At 45.6% G+C, this 22,482-nt stretch overlaps 1 protein-coding gene across 1 annotated transcript in view; it reads left to right on the top strand.

Moving 5' to 3' along the window:
- The window catches only part of MASP1 (MBL associated serine protease 1), a 39,095-nt gene that overhangs the window by 13,981 nt on the left and 2,632 nt on the right, over positions 1-22,482 (top strand). The window contains exons 2-9 of the mRNA XM_061193290.1: positions 4,133-4,310; positions 5,948-6,079; positions 8,254-8,450; positions 10,846-10,993; positions 12,309-12,427; positions 13,399-13,477; positions 19,718-19,855; positions 20,641-20,715. Coding sequence (XP_061049273.1) covers positions 4,133-4,310; positions 5,948-6,079; positions 8,254-8,450; positions 10,846-10,993; positions 12,309-12,427; positions 13,399-13,477; positions 19,718-19,855; positions 20,641-20,715 — 1,066 coding nt within the window. The remainder of the gene's footprint in view (positions 1-4,132; positions 4,311-5,947; positions 6,080-8,253; positions 8,451-10,845; positions 10,994-12,308; positions 12,428-13,398; positions 13,478-19,717; positions 19,856-20,640; positions 20,716-22,482) is intronic.

Genomic DNA, 22,482 nt, shown 5'->3' on the forward strand with positions numbered 1-22,482 from the left:
TAGAACCCCATTCCTAGGTGGTGGTGGGAAGGGAGGGGCAGTTGAGACTCCTAATGCCCCTGGGACTTCGCTATTCCCTCTGCCTAGATGTCCTCCCCTCTGCCCCCCAAACCCTCCACCTACAATTTCTACCTGCCTAAATTCTACTCACCTTTCAGTCCCCAGATCAAAGAACATTTTCTTCTTCTTAAGTGTTCTCTGATTCCTCTCAGCTGGATGCAATATTTTCCCATCTTATAAGCCCAGGGGCTTCCTAGCTTTCATTGCAATAACTACAATCTGGTGATTCCCTAACACATACACATTTGAGTACTTATTCTCCTACTAAATTTTACATTACCAGCGGCAGGGGACTTCCTTATTAAGCACGTGCAACAAATAAGTAATTTTTGACATCCTTCACATTATAATGCAGACAGAACTTGCTATATAAATATTTGCTGAGTTGAGTTGAAAGAAAGCAAATTGAGGACATGCATCCATGTGTTGGTGCCCTAAATCACAATAGTCTGAAAGGACATGGCTGCCCATAATAAGAAGTAGAAAAATGAAGAGTCTGTGATCCCCAGCCAGATGGTTCTCTATTATTACGAATTTTGTGTTTTCATTTGATAAGGTATTTCCCTCCATCATGTTAATACGATGACCCTAGAAATGGGATAGTCTGAACAGAAGCCAGAGCTCAATCCTTCATCTGTACTCAGAAGTCAATGGTTTTTGTAGAATTTTACAATCATAGCAAGGGCTGAAGATATTAAGTAGGGCCAGTGACCCCTCTGTTTAGGTTATGGCCAGAGCTGTCACTGAGCCACATCCTCTCTGGGAGACAGTCCATGCACCCAAGATAAAGTTTCAAGAGGCCCTTGAGCCAGAAAAGTTGTTTGGCAAAGTGCCTATGTCTTTTGCCTTGACTCTCTGGGTTGGTGGGTTCCTTTCTCCAGGGTCAAAACAGTTCCAAAAACAAAACAGGTATCAGGAAATCATGATTATCTCTCTACTCTTGAGCAAGTCACTGCCCCTCTCTGGACCTCAGTTTCCTCTAGAAGGGTGGGGATTGAAACAGCTCTTAAGGGTCCCTCCTTCCACGCTCTGATATTCCAGGACTATTCGGAGCTGCAGGCTGAATTCCCAGGGCCCTGGGGCCTTTTCTTCCCTGCTTCTAAAGGTATATCTGGCTCAGATTTCCCCATGGGTCTCAGCTGGGGCACGCTTACCTGTCCTCTGGAATAGTGAGGCTCTGCAGGTGATGATCGTTTACCTGCCATCATAAACGGTCCTTAAGCCTGGAAGTTACAAGGAGGGAGGTTGTTTATCACAGACTTCCATTAGGTCTCTCCCTAATCCAAATTATCTCTGGCTGATTTCACTTGAAAGTGTCCATGCTACAGGTACTATAGAACCCCAGAGACCTTGGGAATACCGAATTAGGAAGGAAGCTGCTGTGCCTGGAAGTGTTAATGCTCAAGGCATGACTCTTCATTAGTAATTGATTCTGTATCACATGGTTATAGACCACAAACAAGTTCAAGTTCATCAAGTTCTTCAGCAGGAAGCAATGTGTGTGTTGAAATTCCTGCTCACCATCCTCTAGTTGGTTTATTTAATGTATGGATATGATGACTTGTTAGAATACTAGTATGTCAGGACTGGAAGAGAGTGTAGAGCTCAGCGAGTTGAAACCCCTAGTTTACCAGGTGGATAACTGAGAGCTACAGGAGTCAGCCATATAACAGTTTATGGTGGAGTCAGGAATAGGGCTCAGGACCTCTAAATGCCAGGTCCATACACTCCAAAGCAGAGGTCACCAAGATAGTGCACTCCAGCTCATGCAGTTACTCATAGAAGAAGCCTTCTCCCAGGCCCTCACTCTAAATCTATTTCGTCTTATTTTTATTAAGTTCTAATGATAGCAGCTTAACTGGTTTCTATTTTACAACATATTTCAGCTAATAAACTGATTTTAAAACAGTGAATAAAACATTACATAAAGAAGACACAAGAATTGCAAAGGCATAATAGTCTGGGGACCTTCAAAGCAGGGCAAGCAACATTACATAACTCAATACCCCTAAGATAGTTGATGTTCATAACAATGTCCCTGGATCACCAAGAAGGATTAGCATATTGTACCTGAGAAAGCAGGGATTTGAATAAAGCACTTTAAAAAGCATTATACCCCCCTACCCCGGAAAAAATTTTTTTAATCATAGCTAGGTAAAAACTTCAGCTACCTGGAAAACTCAGATCATCAAAACAGCAAACCAGCTGTGATGTTCAAGGAAGTGACATTTCAGCTGTGTGCAGATAGGCACGTTCTATAGCAATAAGGCTGGTGCGAGTTGGGCTAGTATCTGCAGAGAAGAGGAAAAAATAGCAAAGCTATGATCTCATCTTCTGTTTACACTTCAGTTCCCAAAGTTAGTGATTAATTGTCCTTGTGTTTTGTTGCCAGGGCAAATTGTTTTTCTTTAAAACTCCCACTTATATTAAATAAATAAATCATTAGTTTCAAAACAGAAGTGTCAAATGTTAAGATACTTCTGACATACTAAGCTAATGAACAAAACAATGAATTCATTAGAAGCTACTAGAGATAGGCAGCCTTTGAGAACTTTCCTTTGACTTTGAAAGGCAGCAGAAATCATTCTTGGTCAGAGATTTTTCTCATGCGTCTTGGTTAAAATACCAATCTAGAGGTTGCAAACAGAAACACTACCTTAAAAGGATCGCAGTAGGTATAAATGATAGAGTGGTAGGTAGGCCAAGTATTGGTAGTCAAATAAATATACCAACCAGCTCCAACACTGTGCTTCCCAAACCAAACACACAAATTCTGCTTTAGGCAATCAGTTTAGAATCTCTCCTTGGGTCTCTGAATTTACCCAGGGCCTCAGACTCTTGCAAAGAAGAGAATTCTTTAGCAAATAGGCAATATTTGCATCTGAGTCTTAACACAAATGCAACTATTTCTGGGTGACTCCAGTAGTTTCTGTATTATTAAGACTACCTATTAAATACAGTTCTGATTACGTCTTCCCTTTACTCACAGAATTGAGTCACTTGTTATTATGTCATTCAAGGTCAATTGTAATCTAGTTTCAACTTATTCCTCCAAATATATCTCCTCCTACAATCCCCACAGACTCCCTGGCATCTCATTGTTCTCAGAATAGGTCTTGCACTTTTAGTTCTTAATGACAAATATTTATTGGGTAACTGCTATGTTCTAGGTCTTGCGCCATGCACTGAAGATACATCTATAAAGAAAAGAATCTGAAAAAGAGTAGATGCATATATATGTATAACTGAATCACTTTGTTGTACACCTGAAAATAGCACATTATTAAGCAACTATACTTCAATAAAAATAATAATAAATAAAAAGCATATGCAATTTTTTTAAAACTTCCACTTCTGATACAGATATTGTATCATTTTATAAATAAAGCTCAGATATATCAATAAACAAGTAATTAATTAATTAAAGTCTCACTCTCTTGCAGCATACATTCTAATGGGGATCCTTCACCTCTCTCTGAGCTCATCCGCAATGAGACACTTGTCACACTGTGTGATAGCTCTGTCTCTGTCTGTTTTCCTCCGCCTGAACACTGCCTCCCCGTGACAGCTCTGTGTCTTACTCATCTCCCATCATCCCCACCCCACGCTTTGCTCTGTGGCAGGCACACACTGAATGTTCAATGAATGACTTATATTGTGTATAAACTTTCTTTTCCTGGAAATGTAAGTTCCTGTTGCGTATAGAATCTATCTGTGAGATTATCTAGCTCTTCTTATTTACTTACTCTATTATCCAATGTTAAAATTTATTTATTTTAACACTGAGTTATTTTTAACAAGTAAGCCATTTTGTTGTCAACAGGAATGACAAATGTCAAGCTACTTCTGATGGACCTAAACAAAATGAGTGAAACAGTGACTGGACGGCCACATTGACTTAACATGTAATGTGTCTTTCCTCAAATCCCAGAATTCCTAAACTCCTTTCTCTGGCTTTCCCAGGCTGCCTGGTCTACTTGTGGGCAGGCCCTCCGTCTTTTCTCCTGGAGACCAGCAGAGAAGCTAATTTGGGAAGCTGCTCATCTTGTTCCCTTTCTCTTTGACCCTAAAGGTAGAAACTGAAGACCAGGTGCTGGCAACCTTCTGTGGCAGGGAGACCACAGACACAGAACAGACCCCTGGCCAGGAAGTGGTCCTCTCCCCTGGCTCCTTCATGTCTATCACTTTCCGCTCAGATTTCTCCAATGAGGAGCGATTCACAGGCTTTGATGCCCACTACATGGCTGTGGGTAAGTTAGAGAAGTGGGTGGCTCATCCCCAGGTCTCCCTTTCTCTCTCAAGATTAAAAGTGCCTTGTGCTCTCTTCTTTAAAATGAACACCTTATACTCACCACATAGATTCTACCAGTAATGTCTTACTGCATTTGCTCTATCACTTATCTATCCATCTATCTATCCTCTATCCATTAATTCATCTTTTCTGATGCATTTCAAAATAAATTGCAGACATCAGTACTCTTCTTCCTAAATACTTTAGCATGCATATTGTTTATCTAATCTATTCACATTTTTTTCTTTTAATGTAAAATTTACATTCAATGAAATGCACAAATCTTAAGTACATTTAAGTTTTCAAAAATTTATATTTGTGTGTAACACAAACCCCTAAAAAGATGTTGAGCTTTATCATTAACCCAAAAAGTTCCCTTGTGCTCCTTCCCAATTGCAACCTACTCCCACCTCCTTTAGAGGCCACAACTGTCCTGATTTTTTTTCCACCATAGATTAGCTTTACCACTTGTAAAACTACATATAAATGAACACATACCGAATATATTTTGTGAGGTGAGGATTCTTTTACTCAGCATAAAGTTTTTGATATTCATTCATGTTGTTGCAATGCATCAGTAATTGTTTGTTTTCCTAGCAGAATAATTTTCCATTGTATGACTATATTGCAATCTATTTATCCATTCTCCTATTGATGGACACCTGGGTTCTATCCATTTTTTGGCTCTCATTAATAAAATTTCTATGAACATTTTTGTACAAGCCATTTTGTAAACATGTTTTCACTTCTGCTGGGTATATATCTAGGAGCAGAATTGCTGAGTCATAGGGTAGGTGTATGTTTAGTTCTATAAGAAATTGTCAAACTTTTTCCAAAGTGTTTGCACCATTTTGTATCTCTCCACCAATGTATGAGAGTTCTGGCTGCTCCTTATCCTCACCAACATTTGATGTTATCAATTAAAAAATGTTTAACCATTCCATGGGGTGTGTAGTGGTGCTTCATTATGGTTTTAATTTGCATTTCCCTGGTGCCTAGTGATGCTGAGCATCTTTTCATGTGCTTCGTGGCCATTCCTGTATCTTTTGGGAAGAAATGCATGTTCCAATTTTTAAACTGGGTTGAGAACATACATATTTTTATCCTTATATTTCCAATGCCTAGGATAGGGCTTGACCCCCATAGGGACTTAGAAAGAGAGAAGCAGCATGGAGGAGAGGTTAAGAGCCCGGATTCTAGAGCCAGCCCACCTTGATTTGAATGCTGACTCCACCACTGAACTCTTGGTGTGACTTGGAGTCAGTTCTTTAATGGCTCTAAGTCTCAGTTTCATCATCTATAGAAAGGGGATCATAATGGTCCTGCTTGCTTTTATCACAACTGTTAGAGAACAGTGGCACCACCAGGAGTCAGGTTGCCTGGGTTTGAACCAGGCTCTCTGTGATCTTGGGTAAGTCTCCTCATTTGTAAATGGAGATGATGGCTACTTATGGGCCTTCGGTGAGGCTTAAATGAGGGAATGCAGGAACAGCCCAACACAGTGAGTGGCCCATACTGAGTGCTCTGTAAATGTCGGCTGTTGTCTTCACCATCACACATGAACTGGTTGACTGAGAGGCTCTACCTGCCCCGCAGATGTGGACGAGTGCACGGAGCGGGAGGACGAGGAGCTGTCCTGCGACCACTACTGCCATAACTACATCGGCGGCTACTACTGCTCCTGCCGCTTCGGCTACATCCTCCACACAGACAACAGGACATGCCGAGGTGGGGCCCAGCAGTGATTCTGTGCATCACCATTATGCGCCATATTTTCCGATAAGATTAGGGGAGGCTCAGAGGAAGGACAGATGTGCAGTAGGAATGATTTAAAGTGAAATCAGAGAGCTGTGCCTCACATACCACAGGGATAAAGATGCTGAAATGCCCACCAGCCTGGAAGTCGGGTTCAGGTTCTCAGAGGACCGCATTTCAGAAACCCTAGCCTCTAGTCCATCTTTCTTCCTGGGCAGCAGGAATTTCTGCTCTTCAGTCCCTATTTCCCCTTCTACTGTAAGTAACTGGCCAAGTCAAGGGAAAACCCAGGTTTCCCAGTCCTGAACCATGAACTAGGCTTCACCCACCAGGTCCCTTTTTCCTGCTCTTTCATGGCCCCTCAAGTTCCTCTGTGATAGAGAGAACCTCAGTGCCAGGGAAAGAAGAGGGAAGAGAGAGGCAAAGACAGAGATGGCAAGAAAATGTCCCATTCCTTCTAGCTCCCTTTGCTTTCACCTCTCATCAATGTGCCTTCTCTGCCACAGTCTCCAGGCTGAGGCAGGGGTGGAGAAATAGGAGGACTCAACCACTTTCCATGAGGACCTCCTGGCTAGCAGGTAATAGCCACATAGGAAAATGGTAAAATGTAGTAAGTGCTGTAAAAGAAGTGTGGACATGGTACCATCAGACCTGAGTCTGCACAGAGAAGTGAGCAAGCACTTCTCAGAGATGGTGCCCCTGATGAAGGAGAAAGAACAAGGAAAGGAGGGCACTCCAGGCAGAGAGAACAGCTTCTGCAAACATTCAGAAGCATGACAGAATTTGGAATGTTTGGGGAATTGCCAGTAGATTAGTATGACTGCAGGGTAAGGATCTGTGTTTTAGAAAGATCACTTGGAAGCTGAGTGAGGGATCATTGGAGGAAGGAAAAGCTGGAAACAAGAAATTTTTTCCTTTCTCCTTCAAAAACTTCTACTTACTTCCAAATAAAACCCTATAGGACCCATCAGTACAAAGCAGGCACATACAGGAGTTTTCTTGAAGAAGGCTGTATTTTCCATGGTTTTCATTCAGTAAGTATTTATTGAGTATCTACTATGTGCTGAGTACAGAGGGGCTAAGAATGAGCAATGTTTCCCAATCCTGTTTTTCATTTTCACTTCTGCCCCCAGGAGCCTTTTTCAACGTTCTCTTCCTAATTGCCTCACCCATGAAATTTTAATACTACAGACATACTGTATACATGCTTATGCACTGTATGTCTATCTGTGTATTATGCATAAAAAGAGTAACAACTCCCCCTCCCAAAGAACCAGTTTTGGCCCCCTTAGGGGCGATATTCTCCCCATGAAAGTGGTTGGTGTAGAAAATGAAAGCTTCGGGATTCAGAAACGACTCTAAACCTTGTTCTGCAGCTCATAGCTGTGGGACTTCAGGTTAGTCACACCCCCTTTCTGGCCACAGTTTTCTCGTTTACAAATAAACAGGATAAACAAAGGCTTAGGAAGAATTGTCATGCCAGATCCAGGACGGGTTAGCCCAAGGACAATGGTTCGGTGGCAAACAACAGGGCCTTGGCAGGGCTCAGCCATGGCCAGGATCCAGGACCCTGGGTGCTGGGTTGCAGCTGTGGTGAGGAACAGAGCAGAATCCCTGAGCTCAGGGAACTTACAGTCTAGTGGAGACAGGAAAATCAACTGACAAATATATTTCATACTGGCAAGCAGTGGTCAGCAGCATGAAGAGAAACAAAGCAAGACCAGGGCCAGAGAGTGAGGGTACGTGTGAAGGTCCTGTGTTATATGAGGGATCAAGGAAGGCTTTGAGCAGAGACCCCATGGAGTCCTGGGCTGAGGGGAGAGCAGGACAAAAGAAGACCAGACTTTCTCCCGGACCACTCCATCTCAGACCCCTCCAGCCCCCCACGAACACCAGAGAATTTGACAAGAAAGCTTATCACACTCACTGCCTTTGAGTCTTGACTCTGCAAATTACTGGGTGTGTGACCTTGGTTAAATCACTTCCTCTCACTAAACTTCAGTTTCCCCATCTGTAAAATGGGGAGAATGACTCCTTCCCCACTTGCCTCTCAGGACCACTGGGAAACTTGTACAGTAGCAGATAAGAAAGGGGTTGCTGTGGCCGTGGGTGTGGTGTGCCACTTTGCTCCGGTGTGTTTCCCACAGTGGAGTGCAGTGACAACCTCTTCACGCAGAGGGCTGGCGTGATCACCAGCCCCGACTTCCCCAGCCCTTACCCTAAGAGCTCCGAATGCCTCTACACCATTGAGCTGGAGGAGGGTTTCATGATCAGCCTGCAGTTTGAGGACATTTTCGACATTGAGGACCATCCTGAGGTGTCCTGCCCCTATGACTACATCAAGGTAAGAAGACAGTGGGCATAAGCCCTGGGAATGCTGGAGAATCTTGGATGAATTGGGAAAATTGACATTCTTGGCCCTCCCTTCTTCCAGGATAGGGGGCCAAGCAGGTTTCTTCCTAAAAATAATTATTTAAAATAACATCTACCAGCTTAATTGGATCCAGTCTAGGAATCTTCCCTGATCCCAAACTAGCCCTTTGCCCACCTGCAAAATCCCTTCTGCCAGGTAACATAACATCATCATGAAGTAACACCAGGGTGAAGGTCATGGGGACCATCTTAGAACTCTGTCTACCACACATCATATCCTGGGAGCTATGCTATGAGCCTTATCCAGGCACATAACCTCTTGGGGCTTCACTTTTCCCCCTTGCCACAGTAAGGCTGACAAGATGAAGATGTACCCAGGATTATAGAATTCATCAAATGAGGGTTAAAGAGTGCTGGTCCTCAGAGGTGGAAGGAGAAAGAGTTAAAGGCATAGGCAGGACCAGGCCTGGGAGCTGGGAAATCTGGACCAGCCCAGAATGCGTCTTCCCTTCTCTCCATCCCCGATGCCTCCATCTGAGTCCAAACCCTGCTCTCTTCTGGTCAACTGCAAAGCTACCTGGTGGGTTTGCTGGCTTCCACTCTTGCTCTACACGGTCTGCTCTCTCATAGAATCCAGGGTAAACTCTGTGAAAGCCAGGTTACATCAAGATTGTATTTGGAGTAAACATAAATTCCTCAACACAATATGGCCCTTGCCTGCCTTTCCAACCTCAAGCTGGGCCATTCCCTCTGTTCCAGCCCCACTGGCTTACTTCCTGTTCTTTTATTTATTTATTTATTTTTAATTATTTTTAACATCTTTATTGGAGTATAATTGCTGTACATTTTTGTGTTAGTTTCTGCCTTATAACAAAGTGAATCATCTATATGTATATATATATCCCCATATCTCCTCCCTCTTGCGTCTCCCTCCCACCCTCCCTAACCCACCCCTCTAGGTGGACACAAAGCACCGAGCTGATCTCCCTGTGCTATGTGGCTGCTTCCCACTAGCTATCTATTTTACATTTGGTAGTGTATATATGTCCATGCCACTCTCTCACTTCGTCCCAGCTTACCCTTCCCCCTCCCCGTGTCCTCAAGTCTATTCTCTAGTAGGTCTGCGTCTTTATTTCTGTCCTGCCCCTAGGTTCTTCATGACCTTTTTTTTTTTTAGATTCCATATATATGTGTTAGCATATGGTATTTGTTCTTCTCCTTCTGACTTACTTCACTCTGTATGACAGACTCTAGGTCCATCCACCTCACTACAAATAACTCAATTTCATTTCTTTTTATGGCTGAGTAATATTCCATTGTATCTATGTGCCACATCTTCTTTATCCATTCATCTGTCGATGGACACTTAGGTTGCTTCCATGTCCTGGCTATTGTAAATAGAGCTGCAATGAACATTGTGGTACATGACTCTTTTTGAATTACAGTTTTCTCTGGGTATATGCCCAGTAGTGGGATTGCTGGCTCATATGGTAGTTCTATTTTTAGTTTTTTAAGGGACCTCCATACTGTTCTCCATAGTGGCTGTATCAATTTACATTCCCACCAACAGTGCAGGAGGGTTCCCTTTTCTCCACACCCTCTCTAGCATTTATTGTTTGTACAGATTGCCAACAAACACATGAAAGGATGCTCAGCATCACTAATCATTAGAGAAATGCAAATCCTTCCTGTTCTTGATACTTGCCAGGCTCTTTCCCAACTTTGGCCTCAACCTCCATATAAGTTGTTTTTGCTGCCTGGAAAGTATTCTTCCCTCCTCTTCCAATGACAAGCTCCTTCTCATCCTACGTATTTCAAATCCAATGTCACCTCCTCAAAGAGGCCTTCCCTGACTTCCTATTTAAAGTTATTATCTATTATATTAATGATGAATTATACAAACTACATAGATTTTACTACGTAAATCATAAACATATAGCATATATTTATACTATATATATACATCATCCTGATTATTTTTATAATGCTTACCACAGCCTGTAATTATTTTGTTTATTATCTATTAGTCTGCCCCAACTAGGCTGCAGGGTCTTTGCGAGCAAAGGTCTTTTCTGTCCTGTGCACCTGAACAGGGCTGTGCTCCTTTCTGAGCCATAATATATTCATCTATGAGCAGAGGATTATTAGCCTGCCTTGTCCACTTCCAGGGTCATTGTAAACTGTAAATGGGAGAGTGGAGATGGAACCCTTTGGTGAATGGTAATGCCCACTAGAAATGTGAGTGAACACCATGGGCTCACATCGAAGCTTCCAGAAAACCCCCGGGTGCAGTGTAGAGACAATCCCTGCAGCAGCCACTGCCACTCAGGTGTGACCCTGCTTTTTCTCTGTCTTGCCCCTCACAGATTAAAACCGGTCCAAAAGTTCTGGGGCCCTTCTGTGGAGAGAAAGCCCCAGAACCCATCAATACCCAGAGCCACAGCGTCCAGATCCTGTTCCGCAGTGACAACTCAGGCGAGAACCGGGGCTGGAGGCTGTTGTACAGGGCAACAGGTAACACGGCCTCTCCCCTCCTGGGTCACACTTGGCTCCCATGCTCAGCCCTCATGGGGCAGTGGCCAGGTGGTGACGGGGAGCAGGCCTGGGGCTCCTCCGGGGATGTGGCAGAACTTCCAACTCTGCCAGTGAGCAGCTTGGGACCGAGGCAAATTCTCTTTGCTGACTCAGTTTCCCATCTGTAAAATGGGTGCAAGGGTAGCAATGATGGTGGGTTTGTACTAGATGTAGATTTCAAAACTGGCTGCACTTCAGAATCACATGTGGAGATTTAAAAAAAAAAAAAATTGTTTCCTGAACTTCACCCCTTCACACTGTGATTCATTGGGCATGGGGAGGACCCCTCCAGTGCCAGCCCTCCTCACGTCTGGGGCAGGAATTTGGGTGAGAGTCTGTAGCTCAAAATGTTTCACCATGGCCGTTTGCCTCCATGTGTCCCCCAGACTGACAAAGCCCACAGGCCTCATTCCCCAGTACCTCAAGGCACCCAGTCCTGGTCCATACCCTGCTGGAGGTATTTGATCCAACGGGCCTGCAGTAACTCGAGGAAGAAGGGGGTAGACATCAGTGACAAGACCACAGCTGTGTGTGACTAATCCAGTTCAGAGACTATCCTGGCCTTGCCTGCATCATCACATTTAGTGCCTGCTTGTGGGGAGAGGCAGGAAGAGGATATTAACAAAGGAGACTTTGTCCAGGAAAGAGGAATCCTATCCAATTTAGCCTTTTGAAGAGAGGGCTCAGGGGCATATAATCACAGTCTCTCTAACACTTTGAAGTATGGTCTTGGGAAGAAAGAGTGGGGTCATCGTGCGTGGCCCAAAAGAGCAAACTATGCCCACTGAGTAAAAATTACAAGGGTATAAATTTCAGTTGAATATGAAAATTGTGTTCCTTTAATCAGAGGAGTCTAGTATGAAAGATACAGGTTGGGAAGTATCGCTCTCCCTGTCCCTGTAGGAATGCAAATAGATGTCTGAGGTCTACTATAGAAGATGTAAAGGAAACATTAGACAGGAGTTGCATTCAGTGACATTTAATGTCTTTTCCAACCCTGAGTTTTGATGAAATCATCTGGCCAACCACTTCATTTTACAAATGAGGAAATAGAGGTCCATGTTGGAAAGTGACCCGCTCAAGTTTCCAAAGTAAGCCTTCTTCAGGGCCTGGTAGGTCCAGGCCCCCATAGCCTTGGGGTATGTTTTTTGTGTGGCTTTTCCACCTTCATCAGGCCTTGCATTCTAGGGAATGGCCTCTCGTGACCAGACTTTTCTTTGTTTTCTCACCTTCTCCTTTCATTGTTCCCCACCAGGGAATGAGTGCCCCAAGCTGCAGCCTCCTGTCGATGGGAAAATCGAGCCCTTGCAAGCCAAGTACTTTTTCAAAGACCAGGTGCTCATCAGCTGTGACACAGGCTACAAAGTGCTGAAGGTACAGGGTCCTGCCGGGGGAGGGAGGTCATCTGGGCCAGAGAAATTCTCCAGAGCCTCCCAGGGCAGATGGGCTTCTAGAGCTTGTCCTGGTCCCACCACAGTATTTCCTAGCTTCTCCATAAACCTCCAAACTGCATCAGAAATTCCAGTCTTCTAAAAATTCAAAGTGTGTGTCCCAGACTCTCATTTCTGAAAGTGACACAAAAGTCAGAGCAAAACATCAAATCCATTCAGCCTGATAACCAGTACAAACAACATTAACAAAGTTTGTCAGGCTTTTGGGGGGAACCTGGGATAGAAGTAGAGATTTTAAAGGTGGCAGTGGGCATTGCTTGCTCTCTGAAACAGTCGTTCTCCTAGGAACCCCATGGTTAACTTAAAAACAACAACAACAACAACAAAAAATCACCTCCGAACCCCACTTGAGATCAATTCAAGCAGGATCTCTGGGGCGGGGCCCAGTGACTGTTCTCTGTTAAGTTGCCTGGGTGCGTCTGATGTGAGCCAAGCTAGTGGACCGCTGCTCTCGGGGAACGATAATCCAAGTGAGGACCCCATGGCATCAGCACATCACTTGTTAGAAATGCAAAGCTGTGGTCCCCAGGCCAGACCCACTGATTCAGAAGGGCCCAGGGACCTGTGCAAAAGCCCTCGGGGACTCAGGGGTGCTGCTGCCCACTCAGGTGTGAGAGCCGCTGCTCTGAAGGAGTCACGGGTCCAGGTTTCCCTTCAGGGACAGCCTCCCGGACCCCTTCTTGCACGCAGTCCTGGCCTATCTCCAGAGTAGGAGCGGGGGGATATGAATTCAGCATCTGTCTTCCCCTTAGCTTCAAGCCCTTGGAGGCCCACGGTTGGGAAAGCTCAGGGGAGGGCAGCCACCTTTGCTGTTCGAGCTGCTTTCACTGGGGAAAACCCACAAACCCCACCCCCTCCTCCTTCTTCCCATACCTTCTTCATGTTTCTTCTCAGGATAATGTGGAGATGGACACGTTCCAGATCGAGTGTCTGAAGGATGGGACATGGAGTAACAAGATTCCCACCTGTAAAAGTAAGAAAACACCATCGGTTGATTATAAGGATCATGAGCTCCCCAGCACGGGTGGGATCCGAGCAGAGCCCACACAAGGGGGGAATCCTGGCAGGTACACTCTGAGCGGGTTAGGGCAGGAATTCCACAGACACATCGGGGTTGGACAAAAGTTTATTAATGTTTCTTTCAGCAATAAGATGTTAGAATTCCAAAAGGACCTTGTGGGTCCCAGTTTGTTTTCTAAATACTAATTTTACCTCTGCCTGCAGGCAGGTTGCCAAATTTGCTAAAGGAATAGCTTGTTTCCCGGTTCGAAACTAGCTCTGGCAATTGCTAATTCAGGAAACTATTTTGGCACTGGTGCCCAGAGCCCAGTGACCTTGCCAGTCTTTATGTGGCCATCAGCTATATCCACTGTCTCCTGGGACAGCTCATGAGCTGGGGCTGTGCAGGAAGGGCTGTGTGGTCAACACAGTGAACCTACATGAAGCAGGGGGTCCAGTTCTGCACTGGTTCTTGGGACCCAGAGTTCTTGCCTTGGCTCTGCTCCTAACCCACGCTGTGACCAGGGACAAGATCCTTCACCTCAGCTATAAAGATTTTGGATTAGCTTTAACATTCTAGAATATATTCCACTGGTTCGGAAATAATGTAATCCATATAAATCACCTAGTGAGCTTTGTAAAAATACAAATCACCAGCCACCACGCCCTCTGCCTCTAACCAGGTGATTTCAGTGCAAGACTTGTAAGGACCACAATTTTAGAAAACTTATCTGCGGCAACGGTGATGAGAGGAGGCCTGGTGACAGAGAAGGAAGGAGAAAAGAGGGAGGGAGGGAAGGAGGATATATTTTCGAATGGAGAGGTGAGAAGTCAAGAATTAGGGTGGGTCCTGCCCAGCCCCATTTCATGACCTCATATAAACTTTAGAGTGTTGTCCTCTTCCCTTCTACTAAATGGCTCGGGTCCAGTAGGCAGGCAGATCCACTCCCACTGCCCCGAGGGGACACTGTCAGGGTGGTGCTCCCTTGAGGCAAATCCCAGGCATAATTTTGGAGCAGAAAGTGCTTGTTTTCAATTTTCTTTTCTATATGATGAAGAAGCTGGAGCCCAGTGTGGGAAATGGGTGCACTTTATGGCTGCAACAAAAGGTCTCAACAGACATTTACTGGACCCCTGTGCAGAGGTCCACAGGGACTTCAGATGGAAAAGACAAGGCCCAGGCATTGAAGAACTAAATGCCAACACACACGTCTGCCACCTCCTCCAACACGTGGCTCGTGTGTGGTGCTGTGACTAAGTTCTGTGTGAAGCACTTTGCAGAACAGGGCAAGGAGGCACTCTGAAGGACGAGGCAGAGGATGAGGGGTAGAGAGGACAGGATGTTGCTTTGGAGACAGGAAGTTCTAGATCAAATCCAGACTCCACCAGTTAAATAGGCGTGAGCAGTTGACTGAGACTCATTTGGCCTGAGTTTCCTGCCTTCTTGATTGTTCTGTGGACTGAGTTAATGTACGTATCACACCCATGGAGCACCAGAAATAAGTAAAAGCTCAGTAAAAGCTTGTTTCTTTCCCCTACCCAACCCCCTCATAGGAAGAGGTTTGGTTTCTCTCATTCATACTCTTGGAAAGTAGGAAACGTTGGTAATAATTTTTTGTCCCTGATGAAACACACACTTTTTATTGTCACGGAAGTATGGATAGAGTAAGGCACTAATGTATCTGCTGGTGCTCTTTTATGTGACGTATGCTAGTATACAAAGGTATGCTGTCATTTTGTACTAAAGAAAAGAGGAATTTTTCCTCCCTAATATGGCCTGGTTCTCCCAGCATAGCCTGAGTCAGGACTATTAGACTTCCCACTCAGACACACCCGGCATCTCTGCTTGTTCACTGAGTAGGTACTTATTGAGTACTTTTGTCCCAGGCATGTGCTGGGTCCTAGGCGAGATGCAAAAAAGACAAAAAAGACTGAGAAGTTGTGAGTCCCCAGGGACTGTGGGGAAAGGGGTTGGGAACAGACAGGAAGCGTGCGTGTGCAGTGAAGAAACTTGCACCAAAACAGGAAGTGGGAATTATGGGCTGTGGTTCTGGCCCTGCATCCACCTTGCTGGGTGACCCCAAACAAGTCCTGCTCCACTCTGATGCCATCTGCCAAATGAGGGTTTGGACCAGATGAATGCAAAGCTTGCTCCACGGGCAGAATGTTATCATTGCCATGAGCCAGGATTTATGACTGTGCAAATTCTCAGAATGGTACGCATTCCACAATCCCAAGCTGTCCTTCACACTGGCTGTACCTACACTATGCATTCTTAATCGATTCTGGTGGAGTGATTTCTGTATTTCCTGCAGAAACTGTTTCTGCTTTGCTTGCTAATTTTTCTTTCTCTTCTTTTTCTCTCTCCCTCCTTCTCTCTGCTTCCTTTCTCTTTACCTCCTGACCCCTCTTTGATCTTCATCATGGTGGCAGAAACGGAAATGGATGTGGAGAGCGAACCTGAGTCAGAGCAAGTGGCAGAGTGAATGGCGGGACCCCACACAGTGCAGACATCCAGGAATGGACCACTCACAAGACCCCTGGGTCCCAGAGCTCCTCCATCCCTCCCCATCCTGCCAACACTCCATTTCCCATTTCAGTGCGGATTAGAATGGATGCTGAACAAGGCAACACAGGCCTAAGCAGCTGAAACCGTGGCGTATATAACAACTCTCCTTTTGAGGGTTCACCCATCATACAAACATTATGCTGGAAAGATAATGAAAAGATAATGGGGGATTTTTTTTTTTAGCACTTCTATGTGGACTATACTCTTCTCAAAGGAAAAATGGCTTTCATTCTAGAGACATTCACATGGTCTTAGGTGGACCAGGTCAAAGTGGGCCCTGATTTCCACTCCACACTTCAAGTTTAAATGGGCCAGAATGCCTGTGACTTTATGACTTTAATATTTGTCCCCATTGCTACTTTCTTAACAACCATGAGTAGGTGAAGCTAACAATAACTCATATAGCATGGATTTTTAGGAAACCTAGACCTATTCTCATGCCCAAGAGTTTCTCTTCCACCTATACCTAACACAGGGCTGAAATTGCATCATCAGATCTTTCCTCTGGGGTTTACAAATTTTGCATTTCTGAAAATTCCCTAATTAAAGTTTTTCAAAAGATAGGTATCACGCCTGAAAGCAGCAGTCCTTAGCTCTGGTGCCATGGGACATCAATGGGTCATAAATAATGACACAGAAAGGGCTGTGGAGGGTGGGAATCTCTGCTTCAGCCTGAACAAAATCTGGGTAGACATATCAGAGCACCCCTGCATTACATTGTGACTGCTCAGTCTATTTGCTGATTGAATGGCCTCTTGATGAAGGCAGAATCCTGCAAAGTCGGACAATGAATGGTCCGGAGACTGCAGCACCATCCTAGGTCAAGGGTAGCCTTGAGAGAGGAGATGGGGCAATCACTAAAGATAAGCATCAGTTGAATCAATATTTTTAAGACCACAAAGTATAACAGGTCTTGTACTCAGTGTGAGAGAGGGGATCGTAATTTAGACAGAAGATATGATATAAACCCAAATAATTGCAGTACCAGGCAACTTAAGATACATGCCTCAGAGAGCAGTGAATAAAGGGCCATGCAAGGAGAAATGAGGAAGCAGCTCTATCCAATTAGAAGAATGAGAAAAGCCTTTCAAGAAGCAGCGATGTTCGATCAAGGCCTGGAGGGCGACCAGAGCATGAACCACAGGATTTCCTGTGTAGGGAAAGCAGCAGCACAGTGAGGGGTGTGTGACGCTGGAGTGCAAGGGCACCACAGGAGGGACGAAGATGAAAGTGGGGTGGGGCAGGTCAGGGGCATCCCTGGGACCTGAGGGCCTGGTGAGCTGATTGTGTGTGGTTCCCTAGGAAGCCCCAAGACTGTGTCAATGTATCCTCAGGGCGGCAGGTCAAGAAAGACATGTCTGAAGGAAAGCAAATGGCAGGAAGAGTGACAGTGGAGACAGGGTGTGGGTGGCACAACCCAACCCAGAGACTGATGAGAATGGGAGGCCAAAGGAAAGGGGAAAGAAAGAGCGTTTTGATCCCAGAGTGTGGAAATGGCCAGACACACTTTAGAGAAGATGATGAGACCCTTTCCCAAGCATAGAAGATGGACTAACTGAGGAAGCAGGGTCTGGATCTAGCATCTTGGATTGTGGCAGGCAGAACTCAAAGGGCCTTCCGAAAGGGAAGCTGTCTCTAGGTCCCAGAGACACATGGCTCTTTGCCTGCCACTGTAGACTTGGGGAAAAGGTTCACCTCTTCCCCACTCACTATACCCAAACTGAAATGACCCTCTATTTTCCACTATCTGTCACCCCCTGTGTCTGGTTGTAAAACCAGCTTCAACAGTGGGAAAAGTTACTTCTCTGGAGTAAAGTGAAAGCAGGCCCTCTGTCCAGACAATCTCTCTGCACTGGTGCTGGCTGCGTACAGGCTCTCAACGGCCTGACCACCTAGCTATGTCTACGACTGACCCTGGAATCCTCCACCCAGAACTAGGTATTAGGTCTTGAGGATAATTTGGGCAAAATAAATTGCTAGACCGAAGTTAAGGGACTCAAGAGTAATACAAAGATCCAGGCACTAATCAGTGGTATTTCCTAAAAAAGGAAGAAAAATCTGCTTAGAGACTCTGCAGGAAAATACTTTTAAAATTGTTGATAGCTTTAGATAGTAAATATTATTGCCTCTTGTTATCATAGTGCTGACCCTTACGTGCTTTCTCCTCAGAGTAGAAGGGTGTCTCTACCTTTGGGAGATCAAAACAAATGGGAGCGATTTGTCCAGGGGGATTGAAGGCCAGGAAACAACACTAACCAGTTCTCTTGGCGTTTGCCTTCCTTGTAGACAGGAGGTACCTACCTGCTTTTACTCCCATGCTTCATCCCTCTCCTCCACCCTGAAGGGTCTTAGAATCATCTGTATTTTCAGTTAGATAACTCTCTGTTCAATCAAAAATATAAATTTGGAGTCCTAAAGTTAAAAATCACAATTTCTGAATAGCATCTCAGAGGTAAATTGCCCCTATCTCTGTTTCCCAAGGTGACCAGGTAAAATTCAGGAGGAGGGAAACTCTGCCTTTAGAATGTGATCCTCTGAAATTATCAGAAGATGGACAACTAATGTCCACCATTACCCAGCTAATATTGATTACAGGCCGCTTTCACTAGAAAACAGATCCTAAGGACCATGAGTCTGGTTTACTTAAAAAAACACTGAGTTTAAGGTCAGGTCTAGTTCTCTGACTGTAACTCACTCTGTGACCTTAGACCAGTCAAGTCTCCCCCCTGGGCTCATCTGTAGGTAAAGATGATGTTCTAGGTTGCTTGACTTCAGGTTCCTTTCCACCTGCGAAGTTCTCAGTCCTCTGGGATTCTTCAATTCTGGCAGAGGCTGTTTGAACTAAGATGAGGATTTCCTTAGAAATGAGCACCATCTTCTAACAAAGGCCCCTGAAGAGACCTAGACAAATTGGGTCCTCAGCCCCCGACCTGGCTCCTGGCAGACTCGTGCCAGCACCTCCCCTGAGACTTGGCTGGGCTGGCAAGCTCTCCTAAGACCACCTCCGAGGAGCAGGCGTCTTTGCTCTTGCCCTACAGCCAGCCCCAACGTCCAGCCACCGACAACCAGAGAAAATGAGTAGGTGAAGACTAAAAGTTGGTCCCTCCTGACCCCCTTCTGCCTTCTGTGCCTGCAGAGAGCCAGCAGGGTGCGGCTGTGTACTCATGCAGGAGCTGGGTTTCTTTTTGTTTGTTTGTTTTTATGCCAAGCTCCAAAGTGAGCACAATAATTGCTCTTACTCAGCATGTGGTTGGGTCTGGAAGAACTGAAGGTTCTTTGGTTCATGTGAGCCAGAATTTTCTCACTGAGACATGGGCTTCATGCTTGGACAGAAGAGGATAAGAGGATTGCACAATAGAACTGGAAGTCAAGGAAAGGGCCCTGGTGGGGAGAAGACGGGGATCTGCTTGAATCTCAGCAGACCTGCCCCTGCCCTGGAATTGACACCAGGCCAGGTGAGTTGACCACACAGTACTCATAGATGGGAGAGACCCCAAATGCAGGGCCACCATTTGCATAGCCTATAACGTTGCTCTCTGGAGTTGTGTGCAGTGTACAAGCTGCACATTGTATGAGACATGCACCAGATGGCCCCAAGAAGAAGAGGAAGGGGTGATTGAGGGGTCTCACTCTCTTCTCTCTCAGTTGTGGACTGTGGAGCCCCGGCAGAGCTGGAAAACGGGCTGGTCACATTTTCCACCAGAAACAACCTTACCACATACAAATCTGAGATCAGATACTCCTGCCAGCAGCCCTACTACAAGATGCTGCACAGTATCACAGGTGAGCCTTCCACGCTAAACCAGCCCACTCCCTCCTCGCACGCTCCAGGTCTCAGGGTTAGTCCGGGGGCTGAAACAATGGTCATGATTTGGGAGGAATTGGGAAGAGAAACCCTTGGAGACATGCCTCACCTCTCCCTGCCTCAGGCCTGCACCCTGAGTTAAGCTGCATGACATCCCCGTACCCACACAGACATACAGCCTCTGGCAGAGAAGGAACCCTCAAGGAGATGTGAAGGCCAGTCAGTTCTGCTTCCACCACAGACTAGCACTAAGAAAATTCTCCTAATTTCTCAAAGCCTCCAAGTCCTCCTTCCAGAAGGGGAATAGTGGTAGCATTCACAGAGCTAGCGTAAGCCTCATGAGATGGTGGGCACAAGTGTGGTTTATGAAAGGGTTTGTTAAGTGGAGAAGCGGGGGCAGGGTAAGTGCGCCACAGAGAGCTGTGTGACTAATGATGAGAGGTGCCTTCCAGGGGCTGGGCGGGGCCCTGACAGGCAGGAGTCAGATTGCTCAGAGCCTTGGACACCATACTGAAGAGCATCCTGTTTATTTTTGAGGCCAGTGGGGAGCTATTGTGATTTTGAGCAGAAATGAAACGATTCCCAGTTTAGAAAGATGCTTCAAGTTGCAGACAGGACTGGCTCAGAGAGAACGGCATCAGAAAGACTCTTTGGAAGACTTGCAATGATCCACAACAGAGGAGTTAAAAACCTGGATCTATTTTCCATGTGCTATAAATCACCTATGTTCTCCTTCTTCTTCAACCTTTTCTCCCTCTCCCAGATGTATATACGTGTTCTGCCCAAGGAGTCTGGATGAATGAAGTCCTGGGGAGAAGCCAGCCCACCTGCCTGCCAGGTACCTCACCCTCAAGTTCTCTGCCTTAAGGCCAGGCCCTCGGGCCACAGGTGCTCTGGCTGTTAATGGAGTAAGGGGTGGGGGGGTCATGATGCTTCGATTGATTTTTAAGAGATAACGTCAGAAGGTCAAAGGTCAGAAAAGCCTAGCCTCACATCTTCTCAAACCAACCAGCCTCTATGTTCAACCTGTTCTGTCACACCAGGAGCCTTCTTGCCTCTTGTCTCTGCAGTTCTGCACCCTTCCCACCAGGTTTTTCATCCCACACAGTTGGTGTTTGCACTGGCTGTGCACCAGGAAAAGTGAGAAAGTAGACACCTCGTCCTCAAGCACTCACTGTGTTTCAGAGGAGGTGGAAATCAGACAAATACCAAATGACCATAGGACAGAGCAACAAGTTCTTCCAAAGAGCAACGCGCTCAAGTCTTAGTGACTGCTACCTCCTCCAAGCCTGTCTACTGACCCCACTTTAAAACGAACAAAGAACGTTGTGGTAATAGGAAATGTCCCTGACCATCACAGCTGCTACGAGTTCCCAGAGAAGGAAGAAATTCCTGCATGTAGTTGTCTGGGAGTAAAGGGATGGGGACTGGTTAGGAAGACTTCACTTAAGAGGGCTTTAAGTCTAAGAAAGAACGCAAAGAATTCGTGAGGAGCTGAAACAGGGGAAAGGCCAACCCGTCCACACTCCACTGATCCCCATCATCTCAGGTAGGCTTAGCCAGGAGCATACCCAGGGGCCACGGCTGGAGAAGCCTCAGAGAAGATGGGGAATGGTGGAGCTCTGGCAAACTGGAGGCCAAACCCCCATTTTGCTAAAATACTAGGGGGGCCAAAGAAGATGGCACTGCAGGTGGATTCCATCCCGGGCAGCCATGTTGCGGTGTCTAGAAGGGGAGGAGGCACTGAGCTGGGAGTCATGGGCCCGGGTCTTGGTCCCGCTGTTGTCTTTTCCTAATTGCAAGCTTTGGTAGGTAACCTCACCTCTCTGGGGCTAGGATTTCATACCTCAGAAGTGAGGGAGCAGGACCAGGTGATCCCTGACATTCTATGACTCTTAATGGTCCTCGTCCTCTAGATTCATACAAAGCATCTTGGATACAATGAGTCATGAAATTCTTTTAACACCTGGTATTGAGCAGAACATCGTGTATCATTGGACCAGGCCAGAGAATTCTAAATTCTCCCCCCTAAAACACTGAGATTGAACCCAAAGGCAAGCCAGAATGGAGAAAGCCATTTCATCTGGCATCATAATATCCCACCTTTCCAAGGAAACTGTTAAGAAAATATTATTTGCCCCTTATTTTACACATGAGAAAACTAAGGATCAGGGAGGTGTAATGATTCATCCAGGGTTACCTACAAAAAGTTAGAGGCAGAACTGGAAGATGGACCCAAGACTTTTGATGTCGACACAAGCAATGCTGAGCCATTCGTGACTCTGCCATCCTCATGAACCCAGAATTCTCGAATATCACATTTCTGCTTTTAGGGCCCTCCCTCAGTACCTCCAGTCTTCTAGAGCCCAAATCTGACTTCAGCACAGCTGAAGCTCTAGTATTTCAAGGTGAATCCTTTGCCTCAGGAAAGACTGGATGGAGAACGGTAGCAGCCTAAAAGAATGGCCCCATTTCAATGAGCACTCTCAAAGGCTTGCTGCATCATTCAACCTCTTAAAAGGACAAGAGCATATCAAGAAGAAAAACAGACTTTAGTGGAAAAAAATGAAGCCAGAGTCCAAAGAAACAGGCTCCATTTCTGGCT

Source organism: Eubalaena glacialis, chromosome 6 (assembly GCF_028564815.1).
Source record: "Eubalaena glacialis isolate mEubGla1 chromosome 6, mEubGla1.1.hap2.+ XY, whole genome shotgun sequence".
NCBI lineage: Eukaryota > Metazoa > Chordata > Mammalia > Artiodactyla > Balaenidae > Eubalaena > Eubalaena glacialis.